Source organism: Dendrobates tinctorius, unplaced genomic scaffold (genome assembly GCF_039654945.1).
Source record: "Dendrobates tinctorius isolate UK_male_01 unplaced genomic scaffold, ASM3965494v1 ptg000187l, whole genome shotgun sequence".
In the NCBI taxonomy this organism is placed as follows: Eukaryota; Metazoa; Chordata; class Amphibia; order Anura; family Dendrobatidae; genus Dendrobates; species Dendrobates tinctorius.
This window is the reverse complement of record NW_027361854.1, coordinates 824756-845774: the sequence shown is the minus strand read 5'-3', so window position 1 is coordinate 845774 and position 21019 is coordinate 824756. Positions and strand designations below refer to the sequence as shown.

General features: G+C 47.6%; 1 protein-coding gene across 1 annotated transcript in view; it reads left to right on the top strand.

Annotated features, from left to right (window-relative positions):
• CDK2 (cyclin dependent kinase 2) overlaps positions 1-21019 on the top strand; it is a 53199-nt gene that overhangs the window by 12898 nt on the left and 19282 nt on the right. Inside the window, exons 2-5 of the mRNA XM_073552206.1 lie at positions 13617-13694; positions 13776-13896; positions 16559-16729; positions 16833-16934. Coding sequence (XP_073408307.1) covers positions 13617-13694; positions 13776-13896; positions 16559-16729; positions 16833-16934 — 472 coding nt within the window. The remainder of the gene's footprint in view (positions 1-13616; positions 13695-13775; positions 13897-16558; positions 16730-16832; positions 16935-21019) is intronic.

The following is a 21019-nucleotide window of genomic DNA, read 5'->3' as shown; positions in this document are numbered from 1 at the left end:
GGGTGTCATCTAGATACAAAATTGTTTGCTTGCCCCCTCGTCCTTTAACAGGGTGCTTTCCTTTACGTCCTCCAAAATTTAGGCGCCAGGACAAAGTCTTCTTTCCGATTCATAGACCCACCCCATCAAGATGGTGTCGTTGGTCCGTTTCTATAGGCTATTCAAGGAGTTTGGGCTAAAATCCCTTTCCTTTCGGCCGCCAGTGCTGCCTGTCCCCGTGGGTCTGATAGCCCCTCAGGAGAGGTCATTGAGATCCTTCTCTCAAAACAAGGAAAATCTTTCTCCCTAGCCAATGACTAGTGGTTGACTGCTGACACCAGCCTCCCTGGCGGGGCACCAGTCTCTCTTGCCATCTTTTTCTTCAGAGACGCAGGTCAGCCCGGGAGTCAAGTCTTCAGGTTGATGTTCTATTAATCCGAGCATTCCCGTTAGCCTGGCAGCAGTTCCATTGTCTCCTGTTATGAATAGGTCACCAAGGAGGATGGCAGGAATAGGCTAGGCCCCCCAAGAAACCAGAAAGGTTGGTAACTTAGCGGAATGCAGACCCCTGATCCTAACACAAATAGCAGTAGCCGTGAGGCATACCTACGATGCCCTAGACGCCTCGGCACAGCCGGAGAGCTAACTAAGCTTAAAGCAAGAAAGGTGAAAGCTAAACTGCCCCGGAGTAGAACCCCAAAGAAATGGCCCCCAAACATATAATGTCGGTGAGACAAGATGAGGCACAAACGCAGGCAGATAATAGACTGAGAAAATGATGGGGCCCAAACTGTCTAGATAGGATAGGAAAGACACTCTGCAATCATGCAAAAACCCTTAAAAAAATCCAACACGTCTGATGTACAAAAAACACTGAGGTCTAACGACCTCTCCCCCACTAAATCAGAACTCTGGTGTGAACTGGCAGCAAAGTAAGAGACTAATATAACAGGGGACTGAACAAACTGACACAATCTGTAACATATGGAGTTGGGTCCAGCACTGCCCCAGCAGGGAGCACGCTGAGCCCTCACAGCAAAGCAGAAAGAGGCAAAACCAGATCAGATGCAAAGGATTAGCAAATGAACAACATAACTGAAAAAAATGCAGGATCAGGCAGGAGACTGCATACCTCAAAATGCACAGGAAGAAACTAATCACCAGCAGCAACTGAGGGAATCCTGCTCACTTATATCCTCCCAGTTAGTAACCCCTGATTTCCAATCATTGTCGTCAGGTGGCAGACTTCTTTCAACCCGGCCAGCTCCACTACCCACAGTAACCATCAGAGGGAGCCCCGACTCAGAAGTCAGATCAAGAGAATTCACAACAGTCTCCCTCCGGGTCTCCCCATCCAAATTCAATAGGATTACACCAAAGTTACGGCGTAAGACATGCTTCAGACAGTTGCCCGCAGCGGGACGGCCTTGCGTGACGTGGCCCCCCCACCCGTCTTCCGATGGACCTCTCGGTTATTCCGTGCCTTTAGTTTTTGTCTTCCTTCACTTCTGTCGGTCATCAGAAAGACGAAGGTGAAGGTTTTTTTTTTTTCCCAGTAATCCCAGTTGTGTTCGCTTACCTCGCGGACGTGGTGGACAAAGTTTCTACTGGTCGTCGTCGTCGCCGCCATCTTCAGGCGTCTGTCAGATATGCTTTACTGTTCTCCGAATTGTCACCAGAACACAGGGGTCTGGTGTTTATCTGGTAACCTGAGCTCTATTTTCGCTCTTCTCCAGTGTGTCTTCCACTATGATGGTGCTCCGAAGCCTTAGGTCGCACCCATCACCGCACCTGAACTCCTTGCACATAGTGCAGGGACCGCGGACGACGTCTTTGTATCTTTCCCGTCCTTTTTTTTTCTCATTTTAAGTTGTCCCCACACTGTCTTGGAATTTAGTTTTTGGCGCTCAGCTCCTTCAAAGGACAGAGTTTGACTCTTATTTGTCTCTATTCCAGCGAAGAATTGCTCCTAAGATGTAAGTTAGGACTCTGGTTTATAGGTCTTCGCAGGGGTAACCCCCCCCCCCCCCCCCCCCAACAGAAGGCCGTTAGAAGCCCGGGATGTTAAATCGGGCCTATGTGCGCTTTAACAGACGACTTTCAGTTGTCACGGGACGCCTAGCTGTGAGTTCTGTCTTAGAAGGTCGCCCTTCTTGTCTGAGCTGACAGCTCCATGCTGGTAAGCTCTTTTGGTTGTCGTGTTTTTTGTTTTTTTTAATTTTATTTTTTTTTTCTTTTCCTTTTCTGCCTTTCCGCCAGAACACGATGATCTCCAGACCGCTGTTTCATCTTCCTATTTTGGCGATGAATTTTTCTTTCCTTCTTTTGGGCTCGACACTTGTACATTGGGTACATAAACCTATACACGACCTGCATGCACTAATGGCTCTCAAGACGTATGTCCTGTAGTCGGCTCTCCCCTGTAGGCCACTTTAGAGACACAATAGCTAGGGAAATCCCCTCGCTTACTCAGGAGTAATTCACGCCAGAAGCATGTCCATCCCAGTAGGTTTTACGGCATATCGGAGCATGGTCTACGAGATCTGCTCTGCATGCACTAAGGGCTCTCAGAATGTATGTCCTGAGGTCGACTGTCTCCTGAAGGCCATTTCAGGGCCACAATATCCAGGGAAACTTGCTCGGCTATTCCGAAGTTATACCACATCAAAAGCGTGCCCATCACAGCAGGGAATGGGGCATATTCTACATAGCTGATGTCTGCCTTCTGAGTTATCTGGTTTCGGATGCAGACAGAACATGTTTGCAGGGCTGCAAGGCCGTGATTTAGTTCAGCCTGTACGCATCTTCGAAGCAATAGTCACACTCTGACTTCCGCGAGCACGGGTCTTTGCAGATGTACTCTGCAAGAGACGGTAGTACATCTTTACACAGTCAGTACATTAGATTCTATCTGTTATATTGTTTGCCACCCATGGACTTCTTTGGGATGTCCCATGGTCTGCGTCCCCCAATGAGGCGCTGGAGAAACAAGGATTTTTGTATACTCACCGTAAAATCCTTTTCTCTGAGACGCTCATTGGGGAACACAGACCATGGGTGTTATGCTGCTGCCACTAAAAGTGTTAGCTCCTCCTCTGCAGTATACACCCTCCTGCTGGCTCCAAGTGAACCAGTTGGTGCAAAAGCAGTAGATAACATATCAGAGTATGAGCATTCACATAGTATTAGTGAGCACCACATCGAGTAAAAGAGACAAGCAGAAGTCGATAGCACCCACCCTGTTGGTCGATCGACTTCTGCTTGTCTCTTTCACTCGATGTGGTTCTCAGGGCTGTGGAGTTGGTATAAAATGGACCGACTCCTAAAATATATAATAAATTGGGTACAGTAGTTCAATGCAGCATGTGCTGAATATGTTTTCATAGGAATTTGGGAAAGTTATGAAATGTCCTATAAATTGCTGATCTATTCTTGATGTAAGGCTACATTCACTCAAGAACAGGTTCTTGCTATTGTAACGGAAAATGCTTCAAACATAAGTACAATTAAACTGATGAATGAGAGTAATGAACAACAGCTAGAAGAAAATTTAGGATTCAGTATGTTTGAGATGGAAGGCCACAGTGCTTTTCATGTAACTGAGGAACAAACAGATGTTACAACAGAAGAACAGCAAAACTATGCTGTAGAAATAGATGATCTTGTTGAAGGTGCTTCAAAACACTTTCATATTCATCACATGCCCTGTGTTGTGCACATGCTGCAGCTGGCAATAAGAGTCTGCAAGAGGGACATGCTGGAAATCTGATTGGAAAAGTGAGGAAATTGGTTATTGCCGCCAGAACCCCTAAAATTGATTCCATCTTGGAGAGACGTGCTGGGAAAGGGGCAATTGTCGATCAAGCCACTCGGTGTGGCAGCACTTATTTAATGATTGAGCGATTGCTTGAACTAAAACCATTTCTTATAGATATGGCGAACCCTCAGGTAACCCTAAATGAAGGTCAATGGACACGTGTCTGAATTGAAGGAATTGCTTAATCACCTATTTACCATGACTAAAAAATTACAAGCTGAGGATTTAACTCCTGGCATTTTCATAAGGGAGTGGAAGAACTTGCTATTTTGCCTGTCCCAAAGAGGAAGTTTAATCGCAGATGGCATTGCTGCTTCAATGAAACGGAGAGAGACAGCTATTGGAAAATAAAATTTTTCTGGCAGCTGTTTGTGGATCCAAGTCGTCTTATACTGCTTGATGATCAACAGCTTACTAAAGGAAAAGAAGCTCTGGCTGAGGTAGCAGTTAGGATGAGTGGCCTACAGGAGGACTGCCAGGTGCAAGAGGACTTGGGTCCTGACAGTGCTACTGCTGCCATATCTTCATCCTCATCAGATGAGGCGTTTGACTTTGCCTGCTCCATGTCATCCAAATAATTGTCAAAGCATTGCCGCAAGGAAAAAGACTTCACTCCGTCTCCTATTGCAAGCAGATTGACCATATTTCAGCAAAATGTTTCACTTGCTCTCAAAGAAATAGAAAACTTCAACCGTTCATCAAAACTGACTGTGCATGAGGCAATTCCTTTATACCCGGAAATTGTTAGAGATGTTGCCCATGTGGTTACGGCTTTGCCTCCAACCCAAGTTTAGTGTAGAGAGGTTGTTCTCTGGCCTTAAAATTATTAGGTCAGATTTGAGGTCATCCTATGAAGGAGGATCTGATGGAGGCAATTCTATTTCTTAGAACAAATTCACAGACTGCACAAATGTTATTTAGTATGGTTTTTGTTGAAAACTGTTTTTTGCCACTTACATAGTTTATTACATAGTGATATATATATTACATATACTGTGTATGTATGTGTGTATATATATGTAATCGATATTACATTATGTAATACATATTTACAATTTATTAGTTTTTTTGTTCTAAAGTTGTATTCCAATAAATATATTATGTTCTATCTAAATATCTAGATTATTGTATCATAAAAATGATTAAATGTCTGTTCACATTGTACTACAATAAATTTTTCACTTGACAATATATGTGGGAGTCGGTGTAAGGGAAATTGAGGAGTTGGAGTCGCAGGTTCGGCTTACCGACTCCACAGCGCTGGTGGTGCTCGCTAATACTATGTGAATGATCGTTGGAGGATATGATGTTAATTATCTACTGCTTTTGCACTGAACTGGTTCACTTGGAGCCAGCAGGAGGGTGTATACTGCAGAGGAGGAGCTAACTCTTTTTGTCTCAACTTAGTGTCAACCTCCTAATGGCAGCAGCATAACACCCATGGTCTGTCCCCCAATGAGCGTCTCGGAGAAAAGGATTTTACGGTGAGTACACAAAAATCCCTATATGCAACTGGATGGTGTCGCCTCGGGCAGTCGCCAGTATTGGTAAAATCGACAATGAAAATCCTAACTTGTGGATCCCCACATGATGGATACTTGTAAAAAAAATCAAACACCGATGGTACTTTCCCTTCACAGGTCGTTGTGCTTTGGGTGAAGTGGTGACATCATGATTACAGTACACATCACTGCAACATATTGCGGAGCTTGGCCATGTATATCAACAGACGTCGAGCTCGATGATTGGCTGCAGCGTTGATGGGGCTGTAGTTGTTACCTCACTACTGCAGCCAAAATAGAGACACTGATGCAGCAGCTGGGAACCAGTGTCCAATTGGGGGAGGATGAGTAAGGGTATGTGCACACACCGTCTTTTTAAAGCAGCGTCTGGATATAAAAGCACTCAAACACTGAAATAAACGTGCATTTCTATGTAAAACGACTTGCCGTTCATATGTTCAAGCATTTGAGCGTTATTTTACTGCTTCAGTTTTCAAAAGAAAAGATGCCAAGTGGCTAAAATAAGTCACCTTGGCAATAGTTTTGTAATTTTCCACTTGGAAGGCTATACTTTACAAACAAGTGAATGGGAAAGCTCAAAAGAAACCCAGCATCTGTTTTTACAGCTCCACACAACTTTTGTGTACAAAACCATATGTTAGAAAGCATAGTATTCTTTGGGACACTATTGTACCTTCCTTTTAATTAGAGCTTCTAATTTCAGAGAGGTTACTTGTGCCAAAAATGTGGCTAAGGCCAAATTCAGAAGTTCGTGAAATCTGATCTGTGTGAATACTGTGATGTAGAAGACAGGCTGCTGGTCTGTTATCTTGAATGGCTTACAAGACGGAGTTTAAGGCTGTGTGCCCACTTTGCGGGGTTTTTTTTACGCGTTTTTGCCGCTGCGGAAACGCTTACAAAACGCATTCCCATGCAATCCTATGGGAATCCGCAATTGCTGTACCCATGCTGCGGATCTTTCTGCCGCAGAATCGCATCGCGGTAAAATCCGCAGCATGTCCATTAATTTTGCGTAATCGCAAGGATTTCACCACCATAGGATTGCATTGAAATGCTCACTTTACGCATGTGACCATGGGAAAAGTGAGCGTTTCATGTGCGGATGGTACCCAGGGTCTGGAGGAGAGGAAGACTCTCCTCCATGCACTGGGTACCATGTTCCTGTAAAAATTAGAATGATCAGAATTAAAATAAAAAATCCAGATATACTTACCCTCTGTCGGCCCCCGGAGTCCTCCTGGTCCTTAGCGGCGCTGCCAGCAGCTTCCGTTCCCAGGGATGCATTGCGCGAATGACCTCTGATGACCTAGCGGTTGTGTGACCGCTTCGTCATCAGAGGTCATTCGCGCAATACATTCCTGGGAACGGAAGTTGCTGGCAGCGCCATGAGGGCCGGGAGGATTCCGGGGGCCGGCAGAGGGTAAGTATATCCGGATTTTATTTATTTATTTTTTTTTTTTATTATTAACATTCTATCTTGATGCTGCATAGGAAGCATCAATAGTAAAAAGTTGGTCACATTTGTCAAGCACTATGCTTGACAAGTGTGACCAACCTGTCAATCAGGTTTTCATCGATGCTTCAAATCGCTTGGAAAGCGCTAGCATTCTGCAAGCTAAAAACGCTTGTATTTTGCAGGAAAACGCATGTGAATTCCGCATGCGTTTTACCCGCTGCGAGGAGTTGTGGAAATGCTGAGGACAATTCCGCAGCATTTCTGCAACATGGGCACATGGCATAAGTCAGGAAGCTAGCTCTCAGTACATACATCCCTGACCGGTTTGTATGGACGTCTGAATTTGAGGGGGACTTTGGGCGAGGTCGTCTTTAATTTATTTAAAAAAAATTTTTGTGGGCATGGCAAATTCATAACTGGCAGCGGCATTCCTTAAAATAAATAGTGAGGTGCACAGTCACCAATCACTTTTCAGATACATCAAATTCATTAACAGGTATACATCTCTTAATGAATCAGGAGTGTCTGACTCCAGCTTGCCCCTTCATCCAGATCGGGATGAACAATGCTGAATCGGGACCTTAGACTAGACACTCCACAGATGTGCCAGTTTTTTCAGCCATCATGAGCCACTTTGGTGAATTTGGTGCATTTTAAGTCTGCGTAGTCTAACGTAGCAGTAACTAAAAGTTAAGATGATTTTAGTAAATGAGCCCCAGAGGGAGTTTATTTTTTGTTGGCAGAAAGAAAATGATGGCATGATCTATTGGATGCTACATTATGGAGCTTACAGTATTGTCCCCTAGAAAGAAGCTCTGCCCAGCAACTCCTATGCTAGCTTTTTTTTTTTTTTTGGTTTCTTGCTATGAAGAGGAGACAGGGGCGACGGATCCTATTGAAAGGGTCTGATCTCCCCAAACCATCAACGGGCAAGCACGCTTTGAGTATCGCCTCCGCGTAACCTTTCCCGCACCGAGGGACATCTCTGGGACTTTTCCCCAGACATCTATTTTTCTTTTTTATTTTAAAAAGATAAGACAGGGGCAGCGCATCCTATTGAAAGGATCCGATTTCCCCAAACCAGCAACGGGCGAGCACGTGCGAGTGTCCCTCCACGTATCCTTTCCCGCGACGTGGGACATTATGCCAGACATAGCCCTGTCCACCACTAGATATTGAAACCATGGGCTGGCACAGAGGCACAAGACTAGTCTGTGTGGCCCTCTCTGCTCCACCAACGCAAGACGTCGGTGCTGCATGGCGGCGGACGGTCCCTCTCCTCGCCCGTTAGGCGGATGGAGTTAGGGTACCTGCACCATCCTAAAATGAAATGCCCCAGGTGCGCTACCAGTGGTAAGTATGGAGCTGGGGAGGGCCCTGGGCAGCGTTTTTTGGAGCTCACACCATGAGGTCCCCTGAGGGTTTTCCATTGTGTATAATGAGGTAGGGCTGTGATCTGCAGACGCCATTACCCCCCCACCTTCCCCCCGTCTCTCTCCCTCACCTCTCTCCCTCCTCGCCTCTTCGCCTCCCCTCCTCCCTCCTGGTACCTGCGCGTGGCTGTGTCCGGCAGGAAGCTCAGCAGGGCCGCAGACCTGCACCACCAGCGGAGTGATGAGAGCGGCATGACGGACCGGATCGCCGGGGTAGCGGGGCCGCCAGCGCACGTGCGGGTGGACGGTGTCTAATTTAGCCCGCGGCTTCGGCCTAGGCCGCGGGCGGAAGTTCTGACGTCATATCTGGCGCCGCCCCCCGTGACTAGGGCGGGCGCCGGATAAAATTGAGGCCCCGGCTTCAGTGCAGGGTAGGCTGCAATCGGGAGAGCATTCGCAGCCTACCCAGAGGTGAAGGAGCGCATTGGAGGCAGACCAGGAGCGCGGGGGACACACACAAGAGCAGGGTAAGTGCGACCCCGTCCCGGAGCCACACTACGTGCACTAAAGGGTTACCCTCCTCCTTTCCCCTCGAACTTTCATAAATTTGGCTTAATCAGCAATATGTCTGGGAAAGGAAAAACGGCACACGTTCCTTTATGCCGCATGCGTATCCTGTGGGGTTATGTTCCCACGAGCGCAGACTAATAAATTATGTGAGGCCTGTGACTCCGAATGTGCCCAGGGGTCTGGATCCCCCGGAATGGGCGTTATCACTCTCTCTCGGTCCATGGTTTCGCTTACGAAGGCGATTGAGACCCTTCAGGCCCCGGATAGGGGTAGAGACGATGGCTCGCCTGTTTGGGAGGGTTCATCCACCTCACAAGAGCCTCCGGCCTGCAGGGGCCGCACTCTCTCTAGACAGACGCATAGGAAGAAAACCCACTCTGCGTCTCCGGGCCCCTCCGGTGCTTCGGCATCCGTGAGTGCGGCGTCTCGCTCACCGTCACCTTTTTCCGGGAGCGAGCAGAGTTCAGGTTATGATGTGGAGGAATCCTTGGACCTGGATACTCCGGGGTGTCGGGAGACGGTAGACAGTCTCATTGAGGCTGTCAATCAAACTTTGGGTATTGAGGAGGACGTCTCCCTAACCGCAGGTCATAAGGTATCCTTTAAGAAGGCCAGACGACCGCATAGTGTTTAGCACACATCCAGAGTTCGATGACATAGCGCAGCAGCACAGGGAACGTCCAGACAAGCGTTTTTCGGGACAAAAAACGCTAGAAATGAGATCCGTTTGCACCAGAGCTCTCTAAGGGATGGGTGGAATCTCCGGTTGTGGATCCCCCAGTGTCACGCCTGGCCTCAAGAACCTTGATGTCGGTGCCTAGTATTTCTTCCATTAAAGACCCCCACGGATCGGCTCAAAGAGAGTTTAGCCCGCTCGTTGTATGCGGCATCAGGATCAGCACTCTTTCATTTGCGGCAACATGGGTAGCCAAGGCCATGATGTCATGGTCAGATTCTTTAAATAAGGTCCTGCAGGATAGAGACCTGCCGACTGAGATAGCGGGTCAGATCACGATGGCAGGTGACTATTTAATCAATGCGTCCTTGGATGTGGCTACTTGCGCAGCACTGGCGGCGGCGAATGCAATCGCCATTAGGAGAGCCCTGTGGTTAAGGCTATGGCGGGCTGATTCAATTTCCAAGAAATCCTTGACTTACCTGCCTTATCAGGGTAGCCGCCTATTTGGGGAAAAAATAGACAAACTTATCTCAGATGCTACGGGGGGAAAAAGCAGCTTTCTCCCACAGCAGAAAAGTAAACTTTCATTTCGTCAGCCTCAGGCACGCTTTCAAGCATTTCGCAGCCCCGGGTAGCTGACAGCGGCCAGTTCTTCCGCCCCAGCTCGCTACAGCCAGTACAAGGAGCGTCAGGTCACGTATAGAGCCAACCCGCTGGGCAGGATGTGAGGTTGCCCGCCCAGGTCAAGAGGGGCAAGGTCCCAGAGGCCCTCAGCGAAATGACTCGGGGCATCCGGTACCCGAAGACGGCAGAGTGGGCGGACGTCTACTCAGGTTCTGCCACGTCTGGGTCGCGGTGGCACGCGACGCTTGGGTGGCGGAATTGGTGTCGTCTGGGTACAAAATAGAATTTGTCAGAGATCCTCCAAGACGATTTTTTCTTTCCCGGCTTCCCAAAGCAGAGTCCTGGGCAGAGGCATTGCTAGGGGCCATCAAGGTACTGCAGCGCAACGGGGTCATTGTCCCTGTACCAGAGTGCGAAAGAACGCAAGGTTTTTATATCAACCTGTTCGCGGTCCCCAAGAAGGACGGGTCGGTAAGGCCGGCTTTGGACCTAAAGCTCCTGAACAGGTTCATCAGAATCAGGCACTTTCGAATGGAATCTCTCCGTTCAGTCATATCGACCATGGAGCAGGGAGAGTACTTGGCCTCGATCGATGTCCAGGGTGCTTATCTACACGTCCCTATTTTTCCCCCGCATCAAAGATTCCTACATTTTGCAATCGATGGTCAGCATTTCCAATTTGTGGCTCTGCCTTTCGGGTTGGCCACCGCCCCCAGAGTGTTCACGAAGGTCATGGTGGTCGTCATGGCCATTCTACATTCTCGGGGCATAGTGGTTTTACCGTATTTAGACTACCTCTTAGTGAAGGGTCCGTCCTTTCGGGCATGCGAGGAAAATGTCAGCATCACGCTGGATACCCCATCTCGCCTAGGATGGTTGGTCAACAGGAAAAAGTCATCCCTTGTCCCAGCTCAGAGGATTTCATTCCTAGGGATGATTTTCGACACCTCCCGAGGGTTGGTAATTCTCCCTCAGGACAAGGCTCGAACACTCTGGCAGGGAGTTCGGAATCTTCAGCAACCATGCCCTCAAACCATTCGGTTCGGGATAAGGGTGCTAGGGAGGATGGTGGCGGCAACGGAAGCGATTCCGTTTGCCCAATTTCATCTTCGTCCCCTGCAGCATGCTCTCTTGACTTCTTGGGACAAGAGTCCATTCACGCTCGATCATCAGTGCAGGTTGTCCTCTCGAGTCAGACGGTCACTTCAGTGGTGGACGCGCGACTCCTCTCTCTGCTTCTGGGGAAGCTCTTTCCCCCAGATCAATGGTTGGTGATTACAACCGATGCGAGTCTTCTCGGTTGGGGAGCAGTTTTCCGCCATCACACAGCTCAGGGGCAATGGTCGCATCAGGAGGCACGACTCCCGATCAACTTGTTGGAGATTCGAGCGGTGCGGTTGGCACTGCAACATTTCCAGTACTTTCTAGCAGGGCATCCGGTCCAGGTTCAATCGGACAACGCCACGACGGTGGCGTACGTGAATCACCAGGGAGGCACGCACAGCAGGGCAACCATGCGAGAGAGAGCATGTGCTACGCTGGGCCGAGGGGAACCACTCGGTAATCTCAGTAGTCCACATTCCAGGCGTGGAAAATTGGGCAGCAGATTTCCTAAGCCGGCAGGGTGTCACGGCCGGGGAATGGTCCCTGCACCCCGAGGTCTTCCAGCAGATTTGCCAACGGTGGGGGACTCCAGGGAAAACGCCAAAGTGGCCGTGTTAGTCGCTTGTTCTCAAGACCCGCGAGCAATCGCAGTGGATGCGTTGGTCCTACCATGGAACCAGTTTCGGCTCCCATACCTGTTTCCCCCCGCTCCCACTACTTCCGAGGGTCATCAGGAAAATCAAGACAGAGGGGGTTCCGGCAATTCTGCTGGCCCCGTCGGGCATGGTATGCGGATCTAGTGCAACTCCTCGCAGACGTTCCTTGGCGTCTGCCGGAACGACCAGACTTGCTGTCTCAGGGGCCGATCTGCCACCCGAACTCAGGGGCCCTGTGTTTGACGGCATAGCCGTTGTATCTTGGACTCTGACCCAGGCGGGGTTTGGGCGTGAAGCGGTTGCTACAATGGTTAGCGCCCGGAAGCCTACCTCGGCGAGAATTTACCATAACACTTGGAAGGTTTTCCTTCGTTGGTGTCGAGAACACGGGGTTGCGCCACTGTCCTTCTCGGTTCCCAAAACATCCTGGCTTTTCTTCAGTCAGGCCTAGACGCAGGATTGGCCCCGAGTTCCCTTAGGAGGCAGATATCGGCCTTGTCTGTCCTCTTCCAGCGAAGGATCGCTACTAATATGCAGGTCAAGACGTTCGTTCAGGGGGTCTCTCATTTGGTGCCCCCCTTTAGAGCGCCCATAGACGCCTGGGACCTTAACCTGGTCCTGAGTGTCCTGCAGGAGGCTCCTTTTGAACCGTTGCAAGAAATTACATTATCATATCTTTCCAGGAAGGTCGTATTCTTGGTAGCCATAACTTCCATTAGGCAGGTCTCGGAGTTGGCAGCCCTATCTTGTAGAGCACCGTTTCTGACTTTTTACAAGGATAAGGTAGTCCTTAGACCAGCTCCTCCCTTACTACCGAAGGTCGTGTCCTCTTTCCACATTAATGAGGACATTGTTCTGCCTTCATTTTGTCCAGCGCCAGTGCATAGGGTGGAAAGGGCGCTCCACACGTTGGACCTAGTGAGAGCGCTCAGGAGGTATGTGTCGAGGACGGCACCTTTTCGCCAGTCAGACTCGCTGTTTGTGATCCCCGAAGGGCGCAGGAAGGGGCTCGCAGCCTCAAGGTCGGCCATAGCCAGATGGATTCGTCTAACTATTCAAGAGGCTTACCGTATTAGAGGCACACCGATTCCAACAGGGATAGGTGCGCACTCTACTCGGGCACCAGGCTTCGGCAGAGCAGGTATGCAAGGCGGCAACCTGGTCCAGCCTGCACACTTTTTCTAAGCATTACAATGTGCATACTCAGGCTTCATCAGATGCGAGCCTGGGTAGAAAAATTCTCCAAGCAGCAGTGGCGCACCTTTAGACAGAAGGGCATGCGGCTTGGATCGGTGAGTTGACTTCCCACCCAGGGACTGCTTTAGGACGTCCCACAGTATCTGTGTCCCCCAATGAGACGAAGGAGAAACATGGATTTTTGTGAGTACTCACCGTAAAATCCTTTTCTCCGAGATGCTCATTGGAGGACACAGCACCCACCCTATGAGCCAGTTGGCTCTTGTTTGTTTAATTAGTATAATTCCTTTTTAAGAGTAGGGTGGTCCTTTTTCACACATATGGTATTCTGCGTTAAGGCTAATTTGTTCTGTGTTCTCCTACTGCTGTTGCACTATTGGTTTCCGTCCGCAATCGGGGCGAGGGTGTATGCGGAGGAGGAGCTAACTTTTTTTGTATACTTAGTGTCAGCCTCCAGATGGCAGTAGCATACACCCAATGAGCAGTACCTGTGTACCTGTGTCCCCCAATGAGCATCTCTGAGAAAAGGATTTTACGGTGTGTTATCACAAAAAATCCATATTTATTTTTTTTGTGCAGAAGAAAATACAAGGTTTTACTGAGAAGAAAATATTCACTTTTGATTTCTCTCCTTCTAGGGAGACAGAAGGCGTACCAAGCACGGCCATCAGAGAGATTTCGCTCCTCAAGGAACTTAACCATCCCAACATAGTCAAGTTAGTGGCTCTTCAACGTATCTGTGAACTTGTGTGCATTATTTGTTTCTAGGTTTTATTCACGTGTGTCTACTCTCTTAGGCTGCTGGATGTCATTCACACCGAGAACAAGCTGTATCTAGTCTTTGAGTTTCTTAACCAGGATCTGAAGAAGTTTATGGACAGCTCTAATATAACAGGGATCCCATTGGCGCTTGTTAAAGTGAGTTCAAGTATTGTCAGCTACACGGAACTTTAGACTGCTTGGCAAGTGGTTATTTTTTGGATAAGTTTTGTGATGTGATTGTTTTTGTTTTTTAATACTGAGATTCTGTAATAAAATGACCATTCTTTGAAACTTTTAAGATTTTTCTTGAGATTCCTTTTATTTAGTGGTTTATCTTCTTGCTTTCTCAAACTTCTGACTTTCTAAAACTGTTTTTGCAGTGATGCATCGCAAGCTCTAACGATGCTTCATAAAGTGAATCAGACACACAATTTCATTGCTGCTCGAACCACAGCAAGCATTCACCTGACGTGTGTGTGTGTGTATAGGAAGAAAAAAAGGGTTTGGTACTGTTAGCCAGTTGAGAAAAGTGACCTCTAACTCAATGGTTGCGTGGGGGGAGGAAGCCATCCTCTTGGACAACTCTCCAGCTGCATAGTGCCCAGCTGGCTTTTAAACGTATGCCCTCTTTGAAATAACAGAACAAGTGTCTGATTCTTGCTGCCTGTGGTTCGAAAGCATAAATCGGCTGTCTGGTACACTGAACTCTGCATAAGAAAGTGAATTTGTGTGCATTTCTGTATGTTTCTAGGTTTTATTCATGTTTACTCACTAGGCTACTGGAAGTCATTTCACACTGAGAACAAGCTGGGTGTAGTAGGTGACAGCCAATTTCTTAAGGGTTGGGCAACTAATTCACTTTAGTTGGGTTACAGGAAATAGGCTCATAATTTGTAGTCAAGTGGTTTTAAAGGTTGTCCAGGCATACCCTCTCCGACAGAAGTTATGTCGCTTATCCATGTTATGTAAATAAAAGCTGATAACCTGACATTAAATTCATCCATTGGTTGTATAAATTCTTTTAAAGCTGAAACTCTCCGAAATGTGGTTTAGGTTAAGAAAATATATTGGCATCAATGCAGAAATATTGATCATTTAATGGACACAGAATGGTCAGATTTTGGCAAGACAAAAGTTTTGTCGGCCACAGAAAGTAATGTGATATTCAAACAAATAACTTAAAATACAAATATATGTTGCATAACATTGGCGAATGAAGTTGTGGTGCTATTAGAGTCACATTTAATATTTTGTGTGACTTCCATGAGCTTGAAGGACTGCATCCATTCAGTTCAACAATGATTCATACAATTTATTAATGAAATCATCAAGAATAGCAAAGAATGCAATTTTACATGCCTCCCAGAGTTCATCTAGATTCTTTGGTTTTGTCTTCCAAGTTTCCTCTTTTATCCTACCCCAAACATTCTCAATGATCATGTCTGGTGACTGGGCTTGCCAGTCCTTGATCTTTTTTTGTCTGGAGGAACTTGGTTGTAGAGACGGATGTATGAGATGGAGCACCATCCTGCTGCAGAATTTGACTCCTTTTATGATTTGGGATATAAAAGGTCGCTAATACTTCTTTATATTTTAGGCTATTGATATTTCCTTCCATATTTCAAATGTTTTGCACACCCCCATACTGAATGTAACCCCAGACCATGATCTTTCCACCACCAAATTTAACTGTTTTCTGGGTGTATTTTGGATCCATACGGGCTCCAGTAGGTCTCCTGCAGTATCTGCGGCGGCTGTGGTGTAATTCTACTGAAGATTCATTGGAGAATTCCACCTTCTGCCACTCTTCCAGCGTCCATCTGTTTAGCAGGCTGTGGGACTTTGCAAATGCCACACGGTTTTTTTATTTGCCTTTTGTTTAGTGCTGGCTTCTGGGCACTGATTCGACCATGGAGGCCATTTCGAGACAGAACCCTACAAACTGTTCTAGTTGACACAGGGACATGAGGTGACCAGGCCTGTTGGAGCTCTGCTGCAGTGGAAGAGGGGCTTGTTTAGGATTTTCTAACCAACAAACGTTCCTCCTGAGCAGTTGTCTTGCGGGGTCTGCTGGACCTGTGCTTGTCAAACACATCTCCAGTCTTTTCTAATCTTTTTTTTAATTCTTTGTACTTGACGCTGAGATACATTAAAGGTGCCAGCCACCTCTGCAGTGGATCTGGTGTTCAGCCTCTTGATTATACAGGCTTTGGTCGCAGGGTGGATTTTTGGCATGTTATCAGAGCTCAAGTTGCAGCTCAAGTGAAGGTCTGGGGTACTGGGTTTCTGTTTATGCACACACACTAATTAAGCGATCATTTACTGAGCACAGGTGAGGATGTAAACTAGGATTGGGTGCATTATATGACCAGGCGACACAACTTTAGTCTTGCCAAAAATCTGACCATTCTGTGTCCATTAAATGATCAATATTTCTGCATTGATGCCAATTTATTTTCTTAACCTAAACCACATTTCGGAGGGTTTCAGATTTCATAAGAATAATTTATACAAGCAATGGATGAATTTAACGTCAGGTTATAAGCTTTTATTTACATAACATGGATAAGCGACACAACTTCTGTCAGGGAGTGTACACTCCCATCCAATCTGAGATCGGGCAGAGTGTTGCCTCTCTATGCACCATGTCAGGTTGGATAGAAGAGAGTATGACCAAACAAATTATGATATTGATTAGGCTATCAATTTTCAAAACGTGATATACTGTTATATTCAATAGCATGTTTAAGTATGACTCTTGGTTGTAGATTATATTGTTTTTGAATGAGAAGTAAATCTGTCCTTTGTACATTTCCAGAGTTACATGTTCCAGCTTTTACAAGGTTTAGCCTTCTGCCATTCACATCGCATCTTGCACCGTGATCTAAAGCCACAAAATTTACTTATTAACTCAGATGGAGCGATCAAACTTGCAGACTTTGGGCTGGCTCGAGCATTTGGTGTGCCAGTCAGAACCTATACACATGAGGTGAGCAGAGTCCATATTTATCTCCACTAGCAAATAGTTATGTTTTACTTTTTTCTAAGTTTCAACCTGTCTTGTCCAATGCTCCATGTTTTTCTTTTATTAGGTGGTGACCCTGTGGTACAGAGCTCCAGAAATTCTTCTTGGCTGTAAGTACTACTCCACAGCGGTGGATATTTGGAGCCTTGGATGCATCTTTGCAGAAATGGTATGCATATGTTATCAAGTTGCGTAAACTTATAGCTTAGTTGACTACAGCGCTGTTCAAGTCACCTCTTCTGTCACTTCTTTATGAAATTTTCCATTAATGAAAGTCTTTCTGTATAGTTTTGCCTCTTTTGTGTATATGAATAATGCAATAATTGGCTTAATATTTTCCTTCATCAGGGAATAAACAAATGAGGAAATGCATGCAATAATGTTTTTTTTTGTTTTTTTTCTAAAAATTTGCAAGGAAGAATACAGCTGCTACTATAATATCTCGGGCCTACAGATTATAGGTTTCCTGCACAAAATTAATGCAATAGCCAATTCTTTGTCATGACCAAATACTATACAAGATGCAAAAAAAAAAAAAAAATCAAATAGAGGGATGCTTCTGTGGACCAGTGTTCTGACTTATAAGTGGGCTGCAGTGACATTTTGTTCACAATGGTTCCTGGAACCCCAACTTTGCTCCCTTTTAAAAACTGGGTTTGCAAATGCTGCTCATAGACTTCATGACATATTTGAAATCCTGTGTTCCCAAAGACACATCTTTCTACAGATCGAGCCACTGTTGGCAGTGAGGTAGCCATCCATGCCTGTGTCACACATGGGACAACCCCTCCTGGGGAATGTCTTAGGAAATACTATGAACACGTACTTTCTTGAGTGATTCTCCCACCCCAATAACTCCTTCAGTCCTTAACTCCTTATCTCAGTCCCCTATAGCTGGCCATCATAAGTACAGTGGGGGGAAAAAAAGTATTTAGTCAGCCACTAGTTGTGCAAGTTCTCCCACTTAAAAAGATGAGGCCTGTAATTGACTTCATGGGTAGACCACAACTATGAGAGTCAAAATGAGAAAACAAATCCAGAAAATCACCTTGTCTGATTAACAAGATTTATTTTGCTAATTATGGCGGAAAATAAGTATTTGGTCGCCTAAAAACATGCAAGATTTCTGGCTCTCACAGACCTGTAACTTATTTAAGAGGCTCCTCTGTCCTCTACTCATTACCTGTAGTAATGGCACCTGTTTTGAACTTGTTATCAGTAGAAAAGACACCTGTCCACAGCGTCAAACAGTCGCACTCCAACTCCACTATGGTGAAGACCAAAGAGCGGTCGAGGGACACCAGAAATGATGCAGGAGGAGAGGTGGGAAGACAGTTCATAATGGTCGTGTTCCAGTAGTTTGGAGGAAAAGAGGAGAAGAGATGTGGGGCGATGGCTAGACAAAGAGGATGGGTCAAGGGAGGGCTTTCTGCGGATGAGTGTGATCGAGACGTGGGAAGAAAGAGGGGAAGACACCAGTTGTTTGTGACAGGTTCAAGAGATGTTAGGGTTGAGATGAAGACTGGGATGAGGCGGGACTGGATCGGGTCAAGTGCACAGGTGGTGAGATGTGATCTGGACAGTAGAGAGGTAAGTTGATATTCTGTAATGATGGAGAAGCTGGTTTTGGTGGAGGAGCGCTGGGTACTTATGAGTAGGGGCTGTGGGGTCTGCAGGCCTAAGGCTAGTTTCACACTAGCGTTTTTGAGCGCAGCGACGGCCGGCGCATGGCCGGCGCTAAGCCCCGCCCCCTGCCGCGCCTCTGCCGGTAGCTCCACCTACCGGCGCAGGATGCTGCATGCGTCCTGCGTCCCCTATCTTTATCATTGGGGGCGCAGGCCGTGCGCAGTATGCGTTTGGCGGCGCATGCGCCTTTTTGACGGTGCACCGGCACAACCAAACTGCAGCAGGTTGCGTTTGGCGCAGGTCGGCGCACCGTCAAAAGGACGCATGCGCCACCAAACGCATACTGCGCACGGCCTGCGCCCCCAGTGATAAAGATAGAGGGCGCATGCAGCGTCATGCGCCGGTAGGCGGAGCTACCGGTGGGGGCGTGGCATGGGGCGGGGCTTAGCGGCGGCCGTGCGCAGGCCGTCGCTGCGCTCAAACGCTAGTGTGAAACTAGCCTATGTTTTTCTGATATCAATCTTCTGCTCGAAAATGAGGAAAAGTCTTCAGCTGAGATAAGAGGGAGGAGGTGTTGAAGGACAGATTAGAGAATTGAAAGTGTTGAATTGTTCATGGTTGAGACAGGTAGGAGAGGGCATGAGGTGCCTGTCTGTTTGGAGACACAGGATTTTTTGTTTAGGAACAGATCTAAGGGGGTGAGATAGAGGGAGAGAGAGAATCCGTTTAATGGTGAGCGAACGTGCTCGGATAACGTCTTATCCGAGCATCTGGGCATGGTTGTATATTATGTTAGAATCCCTGCCACAAGTCACGCAGCCGCTGTTGGCCTCAACACGTGGGGGTTCCCTAACAAACAGGCAATCTCCACATGTGTTGAAGCTGTCTAACCGTCGCAAATCATGCAGCTGCAGGGACTCTAACATAATATACGAGCACGCCTACATGCTTGGCTAACACGTTCTCCAAGCACATTCGCTCATTACTAAACCAGTTCATTACTAGGTGGGGAGATTATGGGGGGTTAGTAGGAAGTGAAGGGCTATGGTGGTGAGTGGAAACAAACATTGTTTACTGTGACTATTTATCCAGTTAACTTCAGTTCCCTTCTTGTCTAATTTAGTGCAGCACACTTACATGTTGCACTGGACAGACATTGGCTATAATATAGCCAGCATCGATTGCTTGTTTGTGTTGCCTGACTCCTTTGCTTCCTACACCTTGGTATCCTCTGTAATCATGTACTTGTATGTGATATTACATTAAGTGGGTAAACACAGCATACACTATAAAGGTACTGTCACATTTAGCGATATACCAGCGATCCCGACCAGCGATATGACGCGGTCAGGATCGCTGGTACATCGCTAAGTGGTCGCTAGTGAGCTGCCACACAGGCAGATCTCACCAGCGACATCGCTGGGGACGGGGGTCGCTACTTACCTGTCACACTAGGCGACCCTGCGTCCTCCCGCCCGGCTCCACGCTCGTCTCTCCACAGGAAGCTGACGACGAGAAACAGTCCTGGACGTTCTCGCACGATCAGCGATAACCAGCGGGGGAGCGGTCGGAGGTAAGTATCGCACACAGCGATACCGCTTGCAATATCGCTATAACGTCACAAGTTATAGCGATATCGCTTAGTGTGACAGTACCTTAAGGCTATGTGCCCACATTGCAGAAATGCTACGGAAATGTCCGCAGTATTTCCGTAACTCCCTGCCGCAGGTAAAACGCATGTGGAATTCGCATGCGTTTTGCAAGTGTTGGCTAGCAGAATGCTAGCGCTTTTCCAAGCGATTTGTAGCATCGCTTGGAAAAGTGATTGACAGGTTGGTCACACTTGTCAAGCATAGTGCTTGACAAGTGTGACCAACTTTTTACTATTGATGCTGCCTATGCAGCATCAATAGTAAAGATGGCATGTTTAAAAAAAAAAAAAAAAAGTGATATACTTACCCTCTGACGGCCCCCGGAGTCCTCAGCGATGCTCCCAGTACGTTCTGTTCCCAGGGATGCATTGCGAGAAGGGTCTTTGTGACATCACGGAGAGAGGGGATCCGCCCCACGGGGACAGGAAACCTACAGATTAAAAAGGAAGTACCTCTCTCCCGCATCAGTTGGTTTCCTGTCCCCATAGGGAACCTACGGATTCACCAATCGTCGTTGGATGCTGGGGCAGACCAGTTCGGAGGATGACAGCGGGGGGGGGTTCCCTGTCCCGGCTGGGGTGGTGACCTGAGGCGCTGGAGATCAGCATGCCTCCAGGGTGTGCGGGGGGGGAGAGGCGGCAGAAGCCACTCCAGAAGACCGCCTTTCCCAAGAGTACGTGGCATGCAGCGCGCACCGGGTTCCCCGTAGGCTCCGACAGGTGTGTGAGGGGCGCCAGGTGGACCGGCCACAAGGTATTCCTGGGACAGCGGCGCAGCAGGAAGTGTCCAGTGGCGCCGGCCGCCGCAATGTATCCCTGGGAGCTGCAGAGTGTGCACAAGTCCAGTGACGTTGCCAAAGCATCCCTGGGAACGGCAGCAGCAGGGCGCACGCACTGGGGAATGGGGCGCCACACCTTCATCTGATGCTGCCCCCTTCCCCAGCATCTCTGGGAGCCTGGTGGGCCGGGATAGAGAT